Source organism: Orcinus orca, chromosome 2 (assembly GCF_937001465.1).
Source record: "Orcinus orca chromosome 2, mOrcOrc1.1, whole genome shotgun sequence".
In the NCBI taxonomy this organism is placed as follows: domain Eukaryota; kingdom Metazoa; phylum Chordata; class Mammalia; order Artiodactyla; family Delphinidae; genus Orcinus; species Orcinus orca.
In genome coordinates this window covers 87,070,717-87,091,091 of record NC_064560.1, presented here as the reverse complement: position 1 = coordinate 87,091,091, position 20,375 = coordinate 87,070,717, and the positions used below count along the sequence as shown (strand labels likewise).

Sequence of the window (20,375 nt, the reverse complement as noted above, 5' to 3'; positions counted from 1 at the left end):
GGAGGAAGAATGGATTTCTTGGAGGAAAGAACTCCACAATGGAGCTATGAAGCTACTAGAGTCCCTTGTAGGTGTGGACACTGAGCCTGAAGTCTGAGAGGATGTGCAGAATTATTAGGAGTCAATAAATGTCTGTCAATTGGGTTCCATTCTCTCCCTGATCTTGGGCAGCTTCTTTTACCTAATAAAAAGCCATGGCTGACCTCCCTAAGGTGGGGAGAAAGTCTTTTTTTTTTTTTAACATCTTTATTGGGGTATAATTGCTTTACAATTGTGTGTTAGTTTCTGCTTTATAACAAAGTGAATCAGTTATACATATACATATGTTCCCATATCTCTTCCCTCTTGCGTCTCCCTCAGGAGAAAGTCTTATTTAAGAGGGAGTCCGCAAATGTCAGGGAGGGCTCCAGGCAGATTTCTTGGAATGATTTAACACCCAAGGGCAAGAAAGACACCAAGAACTGACACCAGAAGCTAGTATTGCTTTTCCAGTATGGAAGCCGGCCAGAACTCAGCTGGTTGTCAAAAAGCACAGGCTCGGATGGACCTAGAGTCTGTCATACAGAGTGAAGTAAGTCAGAAAGAGAAAAATAAATACCGTATGCTAACGCATATATATGGAATCTAAAAAAATTGTACTGATGAACCTAGTGGCAGGGCAGGAATAAAGACGCAGACATAGAGAATTGACTGAGGACATGGGGAGGGGGAAGGGTAAGCTGGGACAAAGTGAGAGAGTGGCATGGACATATATACACTACCAAATGTAAAACTGATAGCTAGTGGGAAGCAGCCGCATAGCACAGGGGGATCAGCTCGGTGCTTTGTGACCAACTAGAAGGGTGGGATAGGGAGGGTGGGAGGGAGACGCAAGAGGGAGGGGATATGGGGATATAGGTATACATATAACTGATTCACTTTGTTGTACAGCAGAAACTAACACAACATTGTAAAGCAATTATACTCTAATAAAGATTAAAAAAAAAAGCACAGGCTCTCAAACCCTCCTGTTCTTAAGGAGTATTAGTCTTTCTGCACTAGGAAACAGTGCAGCTAAAAAAAAAAACTTTTGAAGACTTTCCATGGTCCTCAGCATAGAGTTCAGTTCCTTAATATGGCCTACAAAATCTGTCTTACGAGCCTCATCTTTTTCCCAAGGCAACTGAAATGAAGGAATGAATGGCTCCAACCCAGACTGGACTGAGTTCTCTGTAATCAGAAGATCTGGAAAAGGAGAATAACTCTAACCTGGTTCTTCAAACAAACCTGGAAGTTCCACCTGTTAAAACAGGAATGAACTCTCTCCAGGGGCAAGGTAGCAAGAACTCCCTTCCTCTATGTCCAGCCTCTATCTCCTGCCTCTTCTGGGTCTGGGGATGCTGGGACCCCATACCTCTTCAGTCTGACCTGGGATGGCTGAGCTGTCTGGTGCTAAATAATCTGGTCCCTCCCTAGTTGCCCCCCTTACCCAGGGAGGCTCTAGTAATAAACCCTAGGTAGGCCTGACTCCAGAAGTGGGCCCACCATCCCCGACATGGATGATACCCTGAGATTCGGCAGGCAGGCAAGTTACCTCCTCGGCCCTCACTGGCAGCCGGCTTCACTTGGATGGGACGATTCATCTGAAAGACATCGGACCAACACACCCAGTCAGCGTGACTGCCTGGCCCTGCCCCGGCTTCTCCACCCCTGGACTCCTCAGGATCTAATCCCTCACCCCTTTGAACTCTGCACCCCACCACTCTCACACAGGGATTATAGATTTTCTCCAAGATTCATCCCTTAAAGGCAGGAATTTAGAAGGTGCTGAAGCCTGAAGGATTAGGCGATAGGAAGCTCAGGGGCAAGCAGAGGAGGGACTGTGGAGGTCAAAAAGATTCTCCTGCCTTGGCTCTGTGTAGGGACCAAGTGCGGCCTGTCCCTCTGGCTCCTGGACTTCCTTAAAGGCTTTGGGTGCGAGGAATTGGGTAGTAGGGCAGATGTGTGTTCTGTGTCTAAAACTGAGAATATACTTCTATGTGTCACTTAGATTAAAAATCTGGGAATCAGATTTAGGGCCATCTACCCCCAACTCTGCCATTTAATGGTTGTATGACTTTGAGTAAGCCATCCTCTCTCAGATTCAACTTGTCAAATGAGAAAAACCTTCCCCAAGCTTCTATGTCATCATAGTTTCTACCCTCACCCTCTCAGTCCCCTCCCTGGGACCCCTTCCCCTGAGGATGCTGGAGTTCTCCAGGGCAGCATCCTTGGCCCTACTCATCCCACTCTTCCCTTTTTTCCTGGCTAATCTCATCCACACCCACAGCCTCAGCTCCTGTCCCCACAGTGATGACTCAGAGCTCTGCGTCTCCAGCCTTTACCTCCCTCCTGAGCTTCAGACCCATGTGCCCAGCTTCTTGCCGGACACCCCGCCTAGAAAGTCCACTGGCACCTTCCACTCAACACACCCAAACCAGAGCTCATCTTTTTGCCCAAACCTGATCCAGTCATCCAGGCTATAAACCTGGAAAGCAGCTTGACTCCTCCCTCCATACCCTCCCCCATCAACCAATTTCACCTTCTAATTCAGGGGTTCCCTGATCAGGGGTAAATAAGAATCACCTGGGAACCATATCAGACTCTTAAGTTGGGGGATTGTATAATTTGTAAAGGCTCCTAGGTGATTTCCATATATACCCCACCCACTCCCATCCCCCAACCACCCTGAGAGAATTCACGATTGAATCCCCATCTCACCTTCCTCTCATGGGTGTTGTGGGGATCACATGACATAATGGGGACGCAAAAGGTCTTTGTAAACAGCCAAGAGCTGGATGCGTAGGATGTGAGGAATTATTGTTGGGGGGGCAGACAGCTGAGTGCCGGAAGGAAAGAAGAGCAGCCTTCCTGTTCATGGAGGAAGGGGTACTGATGGCCATCTGGCCTGAGAAGGTGATGATCTGACCCCCTCCCCTCAGGAAATGCAATGCTTCTGCACCAATCAGGGGCCACTCCATCCCCTACCAGTGTGCTCGTTGCCGAGACAACAGGCAGCTTCCTGTTACCATAGCCACAAGTGCTACCTAGTAACCATAGTAACGCCCTGGCAGTCACAGTTGAGCAATTTCCTTTGGATCAAATTTGGGGGAGGGGTGGGGGGAGGGCTTAAAAAAAAAAAGGAAAGGAAAGGAAAACAGGCCAAGCCTGAACCAGAGCAATCCCCCTCCCACCCAGGGCTCAGGTTCTTATGCGCTCTTACACACCCACCCGCTGGTGGTGGAGCACCTGCAGTGTACCAGGCTGTGGGTGAGGGCCGAGACACCGACAGGACTCGGGCTGCAGTCTAGAGGGGTGACAGATCAATCCAAGGAGATCAGGGCGAGCTGGACAGGTCTGGATGGCCTGCACCAGGGACCAAGAGGACAGGACCCGTCCCTGGGCATGGCCACCTGTGACTGTGGAGGAGAGACCAAGAGACAGAGCCGGGCTTCCCTGGTGGCGCAGTGGTTGAGACTGTGCCTGCTGATGCAGGGGACACGGATTCATGCCCCGGTCCGGGAAGATCCCACATGCCGCCGAGTGGCTGGGCCCGTGAGCCATGGCCGCTGAGGCTGCGCGTCCGGAGCCTGTGCTCCACAACAGGAGAGGCCACCACAGTGAGAGGCCCACGTACAGCAAAAAAAAAAAAAAAAAAAAAAGAGACAGAGCCATGGAGAGCAGAGACACAGGGAGAGATGAAGAGACATAGGAAGACAGAAATGATGAGAGAATAAGACAGACCTACACAGGGCAAGGAAAGAGAGAAATACTGGGGGAGATGGGAAGGAAATGAGGGGATAAGGGGTCAGGAAGGGGGGGGTGCAGGAAAGGTAGGGAGGAGTGTGGCAGAAGGGTAGAAGCCTGGAGTGGGGGGCAGTGAGGGTGAGCAAGACCATCCTTATTTTATTAGTTCTTAAATAGATCCTACGAATTTCTCACTGGAGCCTAGAGTGACGAGCACATGTAACAGCAGTGGTTTCCATGGCGGCTGCCTCCCCGGCTGGGTTTCTGGGGAGGTGGAGCTCATCGGTGCTCTGGAGGATGTCCATTTTCCCCCTCCCCCTCTCCACCACTGTTTGATGGAGAGTGGGCATTAGGTGGTACATACATGTCCCACGTGGACCTGGCAGAGTCCAGGTCTCGGAGGCTGGGCACCTAGACTTTCCACCACTCGGGCATGTTGCCAGTATGTCCAGAACTCTGTGAAGAGCCCTGGGCTGGGCCCTTCAGGGGAGACAGCGATGACCCTAGGACCCTGTCCTCAAAGGCGTATAAGAGGGGAAGATAATGCCACCATTTCCAGAGAGCCCACTATGTGCCAGGCCCTTCCTGGGGCACTTTACATAATTGTCTCTTAATTCCTTCCAACCACTCTGCAAGATAGTGCCATTGTTCCCATAGTATAGATGAGAAAGCTGAGGCTGAGGGGGGTTAAATCACTTGTCCAAGATCACATGGTGGGTAAGTGGTTGAGCTGGGATTTGCCTCCAGGTCTGCCTGACACTGAAGTCCATGATTTTTGCATTGTGTCACTCAGCTCCGTTCTTAAGACATGAACACAAATAAAGAGGCACAGAGGGACCAGGACCTTGGGAGGCGTGCAAGGTAAAGTGCTGTGGGAGAGGCTGACTCCAGCTGGAGAGGCTGGCTCAGGGAAAGTTTCATGGGGGAGGCAGGGTTTGAGCTGGGTCTTGCAGCACTGGGGTCATTTGGGCCATGTGGAGATCGTGGGAGAGGTGGGGCTGGAGGCTGAACACTCCAGGTGTCTGGGGTACGGAGAGGGAGATGCAAGTCTGAAGAAGCAAGGGTTTTCTGGTGGGCACCTGACACCGAGGGAGCTAGGGTAGTACAGATTGCTGCCAAGTCAGATAGACGTGGGTTTAAATCCTGGCTCCATCACTGACACCTTCCTTAAGGTCTCTGAGCCTCAGTATCCACTCTAGTAAAAGGGGACTCCGGATCCCACCTTGAAGGGGTGTGGTGAAAATGACAAAGGCAAGATCTTAGTAGGTGCACCAGATGTAATAAATTTTTTGTTTGTTTGTTTTTGCTTGTGTGGGTTTTAAATGGAAGGATATGAAATTGAAGGGTAGGCAGGGGCCAGATCAGGGCAGGTTGTGAAAACCATGACAAGGAACTTTGACTTTGTTGTATTTCAAAGGCACTAGGGATCCAGGGAAGGATATTAAGTAGGGGAGGGATCTGTCTTATGAAGGATCCCGTGAGCTGTCATTATGCAGAGAAAGGATTGGAAAGGGAAAGATTAGAGGCAGGAGGATCAGTGATACAGGTGAGGGTGAGGGTGACCTGGACTAGGGCAGAAGGAAATGGACAGATTCAGGGGATGTTCAGGAAGAATGAACTGGACTAAGGTTCTATTGGATGTGGGGACTGAGGGAGAGGAGGGAATTTTGGCTGACTCTCAGGCTTATGGCTTAGGTGTTGGGGAAGTCGGTCATTTGGGAGTTAGGAGGTGCAGGGGAAGTCCTCAGGGGAGGAGCCCAAGATGGTGATGACAGAGTTGAGAAGAGGAATGGTTCCCAGGCTCTGGGCCTTCAGTCTCCACTGGGGAGTGGTTAGGGAGGACACCCGGTTTTTAGGTATGTTCTGTGTGGCTAAAGGAGAAAGAGAGCTGCCCACATGAGCTACCTGGGCAACGCTACCCTGCCTCGTTCCTGCCACAGCCAGGGGAGGGATGTGGAAGCGGGGTCAAGGAATCACTGTTCCCCTTTGAAGAAAAGAGGGCATTGCTTCCTTAGCCAAGCACTTGTCATGGGGCCTCACGGGAGCTGTTGCCCTTGGCTGGGCACCTATTCCCCTGAGGCTTTCCCAAGTCCAGGCACATTTCTGCTTCAGGGCCCAGCCCTGGAGGGGAGATCAAGGGAGAGTATGTCAGAAAGAGGAGAGGACAACCTACTCCAAGCAGTGGAGTGGAGAAGGTCAGAGGCAGGACAGACACGTACGGGGTCCTAGGCCTTCTGCCCCTGTAAGCAGCAGGGAAGGCAAGATCTTACCCCTTCTCCCTGCTTGACTTGCCAAAAATTCCTGCCTTTGGGGTCCACACTGCCCTCTTCACACTCTTCTGTCCTGATCACAGCTCTTCCCTCCACTCAGCACTCATGCCCTCAGCCCCTTCCCCTCACCGTGGGAAGAATGCTTATTGGAACCTCCCCAAAGAAGGGACTACTGATGGGTCTAAGAGAGGTGTCATGGGTGCAGGAAAGAGTGGAGCAGATAAAAAGGAAACCACCATTTTCAGTACTTTGTTCTACCTCACCCCGTTCCTCTAATTCAACCCACTGCCAAGTCCCATTCGTTCTAGAATCTATATGGATTTCCTAAATAGTTCTCAAGTCCATCCTCTCCTCTCCGTTCCGACCCTAACCCCAGCTCCAGGCCAGTATCATCACTCACATGCCCTCAGCAAGTGTTTCCAGAGGGTCATCTGCCTCCAGCATTGCATCCTCTCCACCCCAGCATTCACGCTGTAGCCAAAGTGATCTTTCGGTACCAGTCCCTCACTCTTCCCTGCTCAAAATCCACCCACAGTTCCCCATTGCAAGCCGCCCAGTAAAGCCCGAGATCCTAAGACTGGGAGCCAACACCTGGTAGTCCTGCCTCCCGTGCTGCCCAACATGCATGATACTCTCCATTCACTTGGAGCCGTAGACATCTTTGCTGGGCACTTTCCCTGACTGTCCCCAGAATTCCAGAAGACACTTTTGTCTTTTAGGTTTCTAGGCCTTCAAACATGATGAAGTATGATCATGATTCAGCTCAGACAGCATCTCGCCTGTGAAGCATCTCCTCCTTCTCCACCCCTGATGCTTCTTCTACGTGCCCAGAGGTTAAACCCCATTGAGGTGCAACAGGTTATTTCTGGGCTGGAAGCTCCTTGAGGGCAAAGGCGCCAGCTCATGCACTGGGCAGCTGCTACAGTGCCTTTGTGTGAGTTACAAAGAGGCAACCCTGTGGGCAAATTAAGAAAAATGTCCCCCTTCCTCTGGGCTGACACAGTCCTGTGATAATGTGCATGGCTTGGTCAATAGAGCGTGGCTGGATTTCAGGCCCTGTTTGCCTTTTCCCCTCAAGCTGTTTTGTGCAGGGCACGGCCTGCAAAAGCAAATGTACTCAGTTATGTCTGTCTCCTTCATGGTGTTTGAAGGGATGGATGCCCAGGGGAAAGGAGAGCATGAACATGGAGGGAGACAAGTGCGGGGGCAGGAGGGAACCTTCTGAATCCCAGAAGGTGGGGCTGAGGTTGGGCCTCACTTTCTTCAGGTGGATTCTGGAGCCTAAAGTGAGGCTGAAAGAAGTAACTCTAGCTTCATGGGGAAGAAGCTGTAGAAGATGGGACAGACCACTGAGGTTTGAAGGAAGTCCTGAGTAGGGAGTCAAGCTTTGATAGGTGACAGAAATTAGCAGGGAGCTTGTGGAGGGGGGCCGACGGGAGGTCCCAGTCCAGCAGATAACATGACATTTCTCCTAGCGGTTCAGGCTTTCTCTTTAGGTTTGACACAGCCTTTCCTAGTCCCACAGCGACAGTCCTGCCTGCCTCCAGTCAGAGTCCAGATTGAAGTGTTGTCCCTGCTTCTCCAGCAGATGGCAGGTGTGCCCAGGACCCAGTGCCTACAGAGAGCTGGGCACCCTCCTCTCCATGCTGGTGGGCCTGAGGCCAGGTGACTAAAGCTACTGCTGCCCCTGGCAGGCCCAGAGGAAAGATTGATGGCTCGGCCATTGCTGGGGCTGGCCAACAGGGCCATCGATTTTCATTTAGGAGAATAATTAAATATTAATTTTCACTTTGTTAAGCTGAGGAGGGTGAACAAGCCAATCCTGGCAGTACAAGAGGAAGTCAGGCCATGTTGGAAGCCTGTAGATGAAAGGGTGAGAGGGGGCAGATGTACCCAGTCACCATCCCCTCCAGAACTTTAGACCCCTATCTGCCACCAGCTTGGCTCAGGTAACAGTGCAGTGGTTAAGTGAATGAGTTCTGGAGCCAGACTACTTGCATTCAAAGCCCACATCTTCCCATTAGGAGCTACATGACCTTGGGCAAGTCACTTGTTTTCTATGACTCAGTTTCCTCACCTGTAAAATGGGAATGCCAATAACAATACCTGCTTCATAGAGGATTAAATGAATTTGAACCTGTAAAGTGCTAGGAACACTGTCTGGTATCAATATATGTTAGTTATTATTATTTCTCTTTTTTCTCCCAGAACTTGTCCCAGTAGTATAGGGCTTCACTGTCCTTATCTCAGGTGCCCTCAGCCTCATAGAGTACCCCAGGTACCCCGTCTCTTGTGGAGCCCTGTGGCTGGTTGAGGAGGGGATTTTTTTTTTTTTTTTTAACATTTATTGGCTGCATCAGGTCTTAGTTGCGGCACACGGGATCTTTCGTTGCAGTGCACAGGCTCTTCGTTCTGGTGCACGGGCTTCTCTCTAGCTGTGGCGTGCAGGCTTAGTTGCCCCGCGGCATGTGGGATCTTAGTTCCCCGACCAGGGATTGAACTGGCATCCCCTGCATTACAGACGGATTCTTTACCGCTGGACCACCAAGGAGGTCCCTAAGGAGGGGATTTGTTCTCCCAAAGTTCCTCTTAATTTTTTCAGTGCCTTTCATTTGCTTTCAGGATAAAGTCCAAACCCCTCAGCCTGGAGTTCAAAGTTTCCTCTTCAGCCACTGCCCTCTGTGGATCTTCTTTCTGGTCTGGCCCCTGCTCACATGAGGGCCCCCTCCTCTACACCCCCAGCCTCATTTCACACCCATCTGTTCCTCTTGTCTCTGCACCTTTACCATGATGTTTCCCACGTGGAGTGTTACTGTTCGTATCATTGACTCAGTTCTAGTGACAGAAGTCATTTACTCCCAAGGTTGGATGAGTAATGACTTCTACTATTACTCCTAGTAATGCTGCTGTTACTACTACTACTACTACTACTACCACCAGCTAACCTGTATTGAGTACTGATTGTCTGCCAAGATCTGTGTTAAGCACTTTACATGACTTAGTTCATTTAATTATTATAACAACCCTACAAGTTCAATTTCACAGATGAGGAAGCTTAGGCTTAGAGAGGTAAAGACTTGCTCAAGGTCATAGAGTCAGTGAGTGGTGGGGCCTGGATCGACACCCAGGTCTGTCTGACTCCAGAGCCTGCATACAGGCTCTGGAGGGTGATAAGTTAGTGTCACCCTCTGGCGAGGGTGATAAGTTAGTGTTAACTTGACACTGAGTCTTGAAGAGCGAGGCTCAAGTTCCTTCAATTACAAGGATTGGTTCTAGGATCTGACACCCCAATGACAGCCTGATCAGCTCTAAGTAAAGCCTGCCTTATGGCTGGAGAGCTCCAATTCAGAGAAATGACTTCTTTACACGGAGCTGAAATTAGTGCATCTGTTCTTTATACCCCACCGCTCTGTGAGGCCACCCATAGGAAACCAAATCCCTCTTCAGGATGTGAAAGCGGTTACCCACCCCAACAGTAATATGTATCAAGATCTTACTCTGTGCCAGGCACTTGCTACGCCTCGGTTAATCCTCACAATAGCCCAGAGAGCTAAGTGTTAGTATAACCTACTCCTTATAGATGAGGAAATTTTCTAGTAATGTATCTGAAGACACAGCAGTGGTAAATGGCAGAGCTGGGATTCAGATCCAGTCTGTGAGTCTCAAAAAACTAGTATTCTTAATTATTATGTTATGATGCCTCCCTATTGCAGCCCCCACTAAACCCTATTTTCTCCAGCTAAATATCCCCAATTCTTCAAATTATCATTCCATGATATATTTTATGTTCCCATCCCATCCTAGTCTCTTTATGGTAGGCTAGTGACCCTCTTAAATCTGAGGCCTGGAAGTGGATATGTGTCCCATGTTTGGCCTGCCTGGGACATTTGAATAGCATTGTTGTTCTAGACATATCACTCCTTGGACAAGAAAGAATGAGGCTGTGTAGTATGACTTGCTCTTGGTGAACCCACACTAGTTCCTAACAATCACCACTTTCTTCCTTCCACAGTAGGTCCCACTTTGCCTTTTGTCCAGTGATTAGCCATTAGCCAAGGCCATATCAAGTGCCACTGATACACAGTAGCCTAGCTGCCTGTGGAATCAGATCTCTCTTAACTTTAGCTGCGTGTTTGGGGTGTGGAGGGAAAGCAATCTTGGTGAGTCAAGACACCCCAAAAAGCATTACAGGAAGAGGACCAGAGGGAAGTGCACCAAGGACCCTAGAACTGGAGGAAGTGGGATTCCAGACCAGCAGGGCCTCTCCTCCATGCATCTGCGTATATGCTCACACCAGTGACAAATGACACCTAAAAATCATGATTTTAGCCAACATGGACAAACTCTAGCATAGCTCACAACAGTAATGCCTTCCCTAGCTATGGGCGTGGTACACTTAGCCCAAGAGTCTTGAGCCCGTTTCTTTGGACCAGAAGACTGAACATAACACATAACCTGTAGCTGTTAAGGGTACAGGTAAGTCCTCTCCTGGAAAGATGACTCTTCTTCTAGTTCCTGGTCCCAGCCCAGCCCCTATATGCTGCTTTGGCATGCACATAGGGCCTATGTCCCCAGCCTGAGGTGATTCCCCCCCACAACCAACCCTGGTGGACTTACCCCTGGCAGGGTCTTCTGCTCGTGCAGTGCACTCTGGGCCTTGAGAGCAGAGTCCCGGGCGCAGTAGGTGAGGAAGGCACAGCCTGGGGAGGAAGAGGCTGGCTCAGGGGGTTTCCTGAAACCCCCAGATACTCTTCCTGGAAAGACCCCATTAAGTTGACAAACTCCAGGCCACTCTCCTTTAAACAAGGACACTACTTCTGAGAAGGCTTCTCTGCCTCCCACCTTCTCTGAAGGGAGGGGCTTCGTGTGCCTGTGTCCCAGGCTCTGGCTCCTTCTCAATTGCTCGTGGCCTCTTGCCTACGGAACATGTGTACCCACACCCAGTCACATGCTAATACAATCCCACATCTCCCCTCCCCACTCCAGCCATAAATCCTGTTAGGGTTAGACCTCCCTAAGCAGCTTTGCCTTCAGCTTTAACCCCAGCCTCCCCTTTCCTTTTTGGATTCATACTCCCAAAGTCTCTCAGAATCAGCCTCAATTCCTTCCCAACTCAGTTTCAGATGGGAGGGGACAGAGAAGAGGAGAAAGGTTGGGACCCCAGGACCCTAGAACTCCTTCCTAACACCTCCTCCTAGTTTGAGTCTGAGGAAGGGATAATTTTGAGGCTTGGAAGATGGGACTGGTTTAAGGGTGTCCTATGGGTAGGAGCTTCTAGGGACTTCCAATCCTATCCAAGGAACTTGATCTGTCAGCTCTCCCAGGACTTCAAGATAGGGCCTCTTAAATAGTTATTGTGCCCCAAATTTGACTTCTCTAAAAGAACCAGTAGATGCAGGGGAGAGAAGGAGTCGGGGTTGAGCCAGAGGATCAGTCCTACCCTCTCTTTGTCCAGCCTCAGAACCTGTAGCCTGCTAAGAAGCACAGGGCCAAGATTTCTTCCTTTCCAAAAGTCATTGAGCACTCACTCATTCAGAAAAGATTTATTGAATATTTATTATGGTGGGACATTATGAGGGCTTGAAGGTAAAGTGGCAACAAGACAGATACATTTCCTGCCTTAAGGGGGATCATGTAAAGGATCATGAGGGGGATGTATCTAACTCCACAAGGTTGAGGAATGTCTCAAAGAACACACTGAATTCTCAATAACAAACGGGTGTTAATGAGGTAACAAAAAGTGTGGCGATTATTTCAAGCAGAGAGAATAGTACATATGATGACTGAGTGAAGAATTCAGTGTGTTGGGGAAATGGATGGAAGGCTAGTATGGTTGGAGATTGGTAACTTAGGGGCAGAGTGGCCAGTGGGGTGTGCAGGGATCAGCTCATCTATAACCTCAGTCTGGATTTTGAACTTTTTCCTAAGAACAGTGGAGAGCCACTAAAGGGTTGTGACATTAGGTCTGTGTTTTCAAAAACAGCCTTCTGAGTGTAGGAAGGAGAAAGACTGAAGGAAGAGAAAGTGGATGTGGGAAGCCATTAGGAGTGTGGTGCAGTTTTCCACTTAGACCTCAGCAGACTTCAAAGGCAAATGGGAACATTTTCTCCAATGTCTCCTATGTGGTTGCCCTCTTAAGGTGGGCGGATATCTGCCATTCATTGGGTTAAAGTGACCCTAGAGAACTCCTGGGACAAACTCTTATCATATCAATAGGGAAACTGAAGCCCAGAGAGTATACAAGTGGCAGGATAGGGTTTGGAATCTCCAAACTCCTAGGCTGAGCTTGTTTTAAAAGCACTGTGGCTGCCCCCCGTGGTACTCAGCCATCAAAAAGAAAACGAGTCACTCTGGCTTTTGGACATCACTGTTGCTGGGGAGAAGGTGGAGAATATGTTGACTTGGAGACCCTCCTCAGTGATCTTGCAAGGCAACCCTGCCTTCAAGAGCTGTGGGTTGGTTTGGGGATAAATCACCAAACACCTGATTCCGCTTACATCTCTCTTCCATCTACTTCCACCAAGCCGTATTAGCTGATGTCAGAACTGGGCAGGGCTGGGGGCCTCTCAGAAAGGCTCGAGGGCCTAGCTGCTGCCTAAAGGAGCCCTGTGTGACTACCTGGGAAAGGGAGTGGAAGAATGAAGGATAAAAAGACAGAGACGCATGGCTTGAAGGACAGATGAATGAAAAAAAACAGGAAGAATTGGAACTAAGTGTAGAGAGAAAGAGAGAAAGGATGAGGGAACAGTTCAGAGACTCCGATGGTGTTTGAGTGAGAATTAAAGGTATTCTGTACACTTCCCTTACTGTACAGATGGCTCAGAAAGATTAGCTTGTACTTACATACCGAAATAAATGTCTAGAAAATAAGAAAATAAATTGCTATGGTTGGATGTACAGCTGGGCAGCTGGACTGTGTTAGAAGGAATCTGGATGGTATGGTCTTGTCATTTCATGCCCCTCTAAAAATGACCCCACCCAGGAGGGTGGAAGATGCACTGCTTCATAGCTGCTCCCAAATCTTCTATGGGCATTTTCCTGGAGCCTCTATGTTAGTATGCCTAGGAACTCTCCAAAGCCTCTGAGTTGAAAAGGTGGCAGCCTGTTTCCAGCTCTTAGCCCTTAGGAAAGTACATTTAACTATTACCCAGGACCCACCACTTCTCTCCTGGAAAGATCACGGAGGATAGTTGGGGACCCTCCCCCACTCCCCAAACCCTGAAACTGCAGCATGGTGAAGGTGGGGAGAGAAAAAGGTGTTTCTTCTCAAATAATTTCCTTCCCCTGCCCATGTATGAATGTGTCTCTGGCTCTCTTACTCCAGCCCAGCCTGGACAGACTTTTCTGCATGTAAACAAGCCTCCTCCCTATTCCTACAGGAGGAAAGGGGTGTGGCTGGATAGGACCTGGTGCGTCTCTCTCTAGCAAGGGCAGGGAGAAGACCCCTTTCTGCCTCTTCAACCTGACCCACCCTGAGGCTCTGGTCCACAGGCTCTGGTCCAGGACCACCCTGTGAGGGAGGGAAAGCAGGAGGCCATAAAGAGGATTGGGAAGGGACAAATATGTGTCACAGGAGTGGGAAGATTAGAGGGTAAAAGAAGTGTAGGTTCAGCTGAGAAGAAGCCTGAGATGAGGGGGCACAAGGTGGCTGGAGTTCCCAGCTGAGATCAGAGTTCTGGACTCAAATCAGAAAAGGAAGACAGTGGTGGGATTCTGGATGGGAGTAGGAGAGATTGGGGCTATTGTTAAGCATGAAGGTGGAATTTGGTGCTGAGAGCCTCCTGGGAGGGGAATTGGATTTTGTGACTTAGACAGGCATGGGTTCTGAAGAAGCGGAGAGTTTGTGTCTGTGAGATTTTAGGTTGGCAGTGTGAATCAAAAGAAGGTTCTGGGGGTTGACTGGTCTTGGAGGCCAGAATGAGGGGTGCAAGCCCAAAATGTGTGTGAAGGTGGTTAGGCCTGAGTGGGGTGGCCCCAGATGGGGGTGGAGGGATGGTGGTTCAGGAATGATTGGGTCCAGGGTTTGGGAGATTGAAGGTGTCAGAGACCTAGAAGGTGGAATAAGTTTCCAAATTCCAGGATTTGAGATGTCTGATGGGAGAGATAGAGGGAAGTCCAGCTGAAAGGCGAGGAGTGTTGCAATGTGAGACGTGAAGGGAAGGGAGTTGGAGGTTAGAGTAGAGTACATGTCGGGACCAGAGTGATGATCAGAGGGAGGATGTCAGAGAGAAAATTCTGGGTTGGGGGTTCTGTGATCTGGGAAGAAGACTGGGCTGAAGTGGGCTGGTATTAGACTGGTGTTGGACTGGCTCTAGATAGGGCTAGGGTTGGGGCTGGGGTTGAGGCTGGGATTTGGGCTGGGCCGCACTCTAATCGGAATGGGGCTGGGCAGGGCTGGGCAGGGCTAGGCTGGGCTGGGCTGGGCTGACCCCGCGCACCTTTGTGGAGGCCGGTGAGCCGGTCCTTCAGCACCGTCAGCTCGTAGATGCGGCCGAACTCCTCGAACAGCGGCTTGAGGTCCTGCTCGTCCAAGCCCCTCGGGATCTGCCCCACGAAGAGCTTGATGGCGTCGTGGTCCTTCATGGGCACGGCAGGACCCGGGTTTAGCCCGCTCATGCCGACGCCGCTGTCCGCGGTGCTGAAACCCAGGCGCGGGCCGGGGCCGGCGGGCGGCGCAGACCCTCCGGGCGCCGCGGCCATATCCCCGCCCGGTCCGCCCTCCCGCCGGTCCCGCCTGTCCCGCCGTCCCCTCCCTGGACCGGTGGCGAGGGCCAGGGGGGGAGGGGGCGGGACACGGGCAGCGAGGGCGGGGGGCTGCACCGGGGGCGGGGTCCGGATGGAGGGGCGTAGAAAGGGTGGGGCGGGCTGGAAAAGGGCGGGGCAGGGGGCGGGGCAGGCCCGGGCCGAAGCGGCGGGATGCTGGGGTCTAGCTTCGGGTCCCCGCGCCTCGCTCTCTGGGCTCCCGCCCGAGCTCTCCCGGAGCTGAGCCCCGAGCCCCAGCCCCCGTGTTTGATGACGTAAGGCAGCTGGCCGCCGGGTCTACGCAAATGATTTGCATAATGAGGAAGCAGCGACCAATCAGAGATGGAGTTGACCGGGCTCGGCCGGGGGCGGGCGGGGCGGCAGGGCTCTCGCGCTCCTGCTCGCCATGGCAACCGGACCCTCGGTTACCCTGTGTGTGTCGAGTGTGTGCAGGCGTGGCCGTGGATCGCGCGTGTGCGCCTTGGACCGCGTGAGGGGAAGTAGCTTCGTCATGCGTGGTGATGTCTGCGGGAGTCAGAGCTAACCCCCTCCTCACACACCGGCACACACAAGCACACACACCTCCAATCACTGGAGCGTTTCCTGCGGGGGCGGATGGGGATTCCTCTTCTCCATTCCCACTACCAAAGCCAGTTCCTCGGAGCCGATCCCACCCCGCCCTATCACACAACTCTCCCTTCGGTGTTTTCAACCACTTCCTTACCCACGAGACTCCCGTGCATACCCCAAAAAATAAAAATAAAATTTTAAAGAAAGAAAAACAAAACAAAGACTCCAAAACACTCCTAGAACATGAATTCCTCCTCAGGAGAGTGAGGGAACTTACATTAGCCATATTTGCTCAGGTGCCTAGTTCATCCGAATTCGTGAGCTCAGGAGTGTTATTCTCCTTTTCCGGAAAAGGAAGCTGAGGGTCTGAGGGTCAAGGAGGTTAGGATCAGGCCCACCCCTAACATCTGCTGGGCCCAGTGCAAGAGAAGAAATGAAAAACAGACATACTGTGTATCTAAATATTTAAAAGATATAAATCAAGTTACAATTTGTTAAATAAAATATGTTCACTTCTTATTTCCACAAATACACTTTCATAATAAAAATGAAAAATACGTGTAAAGGGCTTCCCTGGTGGCGCAGTGGTTGGGGGTCCGCCTGCCGATGCAGGGGACGCGGGTTCGTGCCCCAGTCCGGGAGGATCCCACGTGCCGCGGAGCGGCCGGGCCCGTGAGCCATGGCTGCTGAGCCTGCGCGTCCGGAGCCTGTGCTCCGAAACGGGAGAGGCCGCAAGGCCCGCGTACCGCAAAAAAAAAAAAAAAAAAAAAAAAATGTGTAAAGCTGTTTTTATATGACTGAAAGTTAGCAAAATATCAGACCTGATAGAATTTTATTACTCTTGCTTATGTCTGAGTATTCTCTTGATGGGTCAGTGATGTTCAGAGAAGTAATACAATAAATTATATGTTTATTTCATTAATTTTTTCTTGCCTTCTTTCAGTAAAATTGCTAACCTGTCAATTCCATTGACTAAGAAACTGCTCAAGAGCAGCAGTAGCAACTGGAATCAATAGAATGTTCTTACAACAATTCAAATTCAGAAATAAACTGTGATTTTTTAAAATTCTTTTTTGACTTTTAATAAAAGTTACTCCTTGTAATTACCTGATTATGGAATGGGTGGCCAGAACATTTCATTTTCACTGAGCTTGATGTATTTTTAAAAATTTCTTTGAAACGTCCTCATTTTATTTATAAGTGTATTGTTTAGTTTCCAAGTGTTTGGAGATTTTCCTGTTATCTTTCTGTTACTGATTTCTAGTTTGAGTCCATTGTGGTCAGAGAACATACTCTGTATGATTTCAATTTTTTTAACATTTGTTGAGGTTTTGTGATCCTCAGAATATGATCTATCTTGGTAAATGTGGGTTTTTTGGTGATTGAAAAGAATGTATATTCTGCTGTTGCTGGGTGCATTGTTCTATAAATGATGATTAGATCCTGTTGGTTGATGGTGCTGTGGAGTTCTGTATCTTTCCTGACTTTATGGCTACTTGTTTTATCACCTGTTGAGAGATGCGTATTGAAGTCTACAACTGTAATTTTAATTTATCTATTTCTCCTTTCAGTTCTATTAGTTTTTGCTTCACATATTTTGCAACTCTGTTGATTGGTGCATACATATTTAAGATTGACTCTTTTATCATTATGTAATATCATTCTCTGTTCTTGACAAATTTCTTGCTCTGAGATCTACTTTATCTGATATTAATATAGCCACTCCTGATTTCTTTTGGTTAATGTTTGCCTAGTATATCTTTTTCCATCCTTTTATTTTCAACCTACCTATACTGTTATATTTGAAGTGACAAGATATAGTTGGGTCACTTTTTAAATTCAGGCCATCAATCTTTGTCCTTTAATTGTTGTATTTAGACCATTCACATTTAATGTAATTATCAATAATGTTAGGGCTTAAATCTGCCACTTAATTTTCTGTCTTCTTTTTGTTCCCTCTGTCCTTCATCTCTCTGTTTTTTGTTTTTTACTATCTTCCTAAGGATTACTTGTTCCTTATTCTAGGTACATTATACATACACATCAAAGTTTACTGGTGTTGACATTTTACCAGTTCAAGTGAAGTATAGAAAGTGTACCTACCTTAAGTCCCTTTATCTTCCCTCATTTATAATATAATTGTCTTAACTATGTCTTCTACATACTTTGAGAACCACATCAATATTATTCAAAAACAACTTGGAAAACTCAAGAAGACCCATAAAGCCTATTATATTTACCCATATTTTCATCTTTTTTAAAAATCTCATTTAAAAAAATTTTTTGGCTGCTCTGTGCATGCAGGGTCTTAGTTCCCTGATAAGGGACTGAACCCGTGCCCCCTGCATTGGGAGTGTGGAATCTTAACCACTGGACAACCAAGGAAGTCCCCCCATATTTTCATCTTTCCATTGTTTTTTCCTCCTTCCAGATAGTCTAAAATTCCTTCTTTTATCATTTCCTTTATATTTTAATAACTTCTTTAGCCATCCTTTTAACGTAGTTTTTCTGGTGACAAATTCCCTAAGTTTTCCTTCATCTGAAAATATCGATATCTTGATTTCCCCTTCATTCCTGAAGTTTATTTTTGCTGAATACAAGACTACAGCTTTTTAAAAAAAAAATTTACTTATTTGGCTGCGCTGGGTCTTAGTTGCGACACACGGGACCTTTGTTGCAGCATGCAGGACATTTGCAGCATACGGGCTCTTTTAGTTGTGGTATTCAAACTCTTGTTTTTTTACATTTATTTATTTATTTATTTTGGGCTGCATTGTGTCTTTGCTGTTGAATGCGGGCTTTCTCTAGTTGTGGAGAGCAGGGGCCACTCTTCGTTGTGGTGCGCGGGCATCTCACTGTGGTGGCTTCTCTTGTTGCAGACCATGGGCTCTGGCATGCGGGCTGCAGTAGTTGTGGCACACGGGCTCAGTAGTTGTGGCTCATGGGCTCTAGAGCACAGGCTCAGTAGTTGTGGTGCATAGGCTTAGTTGCTCCGTGGCATGTGGGATCTTCCTGGACCAGGGCTTGAGCCCGTGTCCCCTGCATTGGCAGGGAGATTCTTAACCACTGCACCACCAGGGAAGTCCCGCGGGCTCTTTTAATTGCATCATGTGGGCTCTTTTAGTTGCAGCATGTGAACTTTTAGTTGCAGCATGTGGGATCTAGTTCCCTAACCAGGGATCAAAACCGGGCCCCCTGCATTGGGAGAGTGGCATCTTAGCCACTGGACCACCAGGAAAGTCCCAGGATTCTGGCTTGACAGTTATTTTCTTTCAGCACATAAAAAAATGTGCCACTTCTTTATGGCTTCCACAGTTTCTGAGGAGAAATCTATTATCATTCGAATTGTTTTTCTCTGATAGGTAAGGTGTCATTTCTTTCTCACTGCTTTTGCAATTCTACTCTTTGTCTTTAGTTTCAGAAGTTTGACTATGAGGTGTCTTGAAGTGGATTTCTTTGCCTTTATCCTGTTTGGGGTTTGCTAAATTTGGGTAGTGTTCAGCCATTCAAGTACTTTTTCATCTCTTTTATCTTTTTCTCCAGGACTATGATGACAAGAATGTTAGATCTTTTGTTAGAATCCCATAGGTCCCTGAGGCTCTGTTAAATTTTTCTTTTTAGATTTTTATTCATTTATTTATTTTTTGGATGAATTGGGTCTTCATTGCTGCGTGCAGGCTTTCTCTAGTTGCAGAGAGTGGGGGCTACTCTTCACTGCGGTGCACAGGCTTCTCATTGCAGTGGCTTCTCTTGTTGTGGAGAATGGGCTCTAGGAACACGGGCTTCAGTAGTCATGGCATGGGCTCAGTAGTTGTGGCTTGTGGGCTCTAGAGTGCAGGCTCAGTAGTTGTGGCACACGGGCTCAGTTTTTCCACAGTATGTGGGATCTTCCTGGACCAGGGATCGAACCCATGTCCCCTGCATTGACAGGAGGATTCCTAACCACTGCGCCACCAGGGAAGCCCCCATTCTAGTTTACTTTTCATTTCAGAAATAACTTTTAGTTTATTCTTTTTCCTGAGTTTTGTAAGCTTACTTTTTAAAATCTTATTTTTTTTCCAATTCTCACATTTCTGAATTTTTCTAATTCTTATTTATACTGATTTTTTAAGAGCTTCTTTTATTTTCTTAATGGTTTTCTTCTGTTTTTTTATTTTATATAATTTTTAAAAAAATTTTGTCTCTGCTGGGTCTTCATTGTTGTGCTCAGGCTTTCTTTATGTGTGGAGAGCGGGGGTTACTCTTCGTTGTGGTGCGTGGGCTTCTCATTGTGGTGGCTTCTCTTGTTGCGGAGCACGGGCTCTAGGTGTGTGGGCTTCAGTAGTTATGGCACACAGGCTCAGCAGTTGTGGCTTGCGGGCTCTAGAGCACAGGCTCAGTAGTTGTGGTGCATGGGCTTATTTGCTCCATGGCATGTGGGATCTTCCCGGACCAGGGCTTGAACCCATGTCCCCTGCATTGGCAGGCAGATTCTTAACCACTGCACAACCAGGGAAGTCCCAGAAATTCTTTAGATATTGTAGTTCCAAGTTCTTTGTCAGTTCTACTTTGCAAAGATTTTTCTCCCAGTCTGTGGCTTGTATTTTCATTTTCTTAACAGTGACTTTTCAATAGTAGTTTTTAGTTTTAATTTTTATGATGACCAAGTTATCAATTTGTTATTTAATGGGTTTGGTAGCATATCTAAAAACTGTTGCCTAAACCAAGGACACAAGGATTTTTCCCTTATGTTTTCTTCTAGAAGTTTTTATAGTATCAGGTTTTACATTTAGTTGTTTTTTTTTTTTTTTTTTTTTTTTTTTTTAAGGCTAGTCAAGTGAAGCAGTGGGAGTGGAGAAGGAACAAAGAAATCTGTAACTGGCTGTGATCAATTAATTGTAAACACCACTGCACGCGGACCAGCCAACATTTAGTTTTATGAATCATTTTTAGTTAAAAATTTTTTTGTATGGCGTGAGGTATGGATCAAGTTAACTAAGAAAATTTTTTTTTACATATGGATATCCATTTGTTCCAGCAGCATTTATT

At 48.2% G+C, this 20,375-nt stretch overlaps 1 protein-coding gene across 8 annotated transcripts in view; it reads right to left on the bottom strand.

Annotated features, from left to right (window-relative positions):
* The window catches only part of CELF6 (CUGBP Elav-like family member 6), a 37,408-nt gene extending 17,263 nt beyond the window's left edge, over positions 1-20,145 (bottom strand). For 5 of the 8 annotated variants that reach the window (XM_033440012.2, XM_049706493.1, XM_033440013.2 and 2 more), the window contains exons 1-3: positions 14,474-20,145; positions 10,653-10,735; positions 1,574-1,622 (exon numbers count right to left, since the gene is read on the bottom strand). In XM_033440012.2, the coding sequence (XP_033295903.1) occupies positions 1,574-1,622; positions 10,653-10,735; positions 14,474-14,735 (394 nt within the window). In that variant the 5' untranslated portion in view covers positions 14,736-20,145. The remainder of the gene's footprint in view (positions 1-1,573; positions 1,623-10,652; positions 10,736-14,473) is intronic. The other 3 variants (XM_049706494.1, XM_033440017.2, XM_033440014.2) reach the window with 3 other exon arrangements.
* Positions 20,146-20,375: the final 230 nt, after the last annotated feature.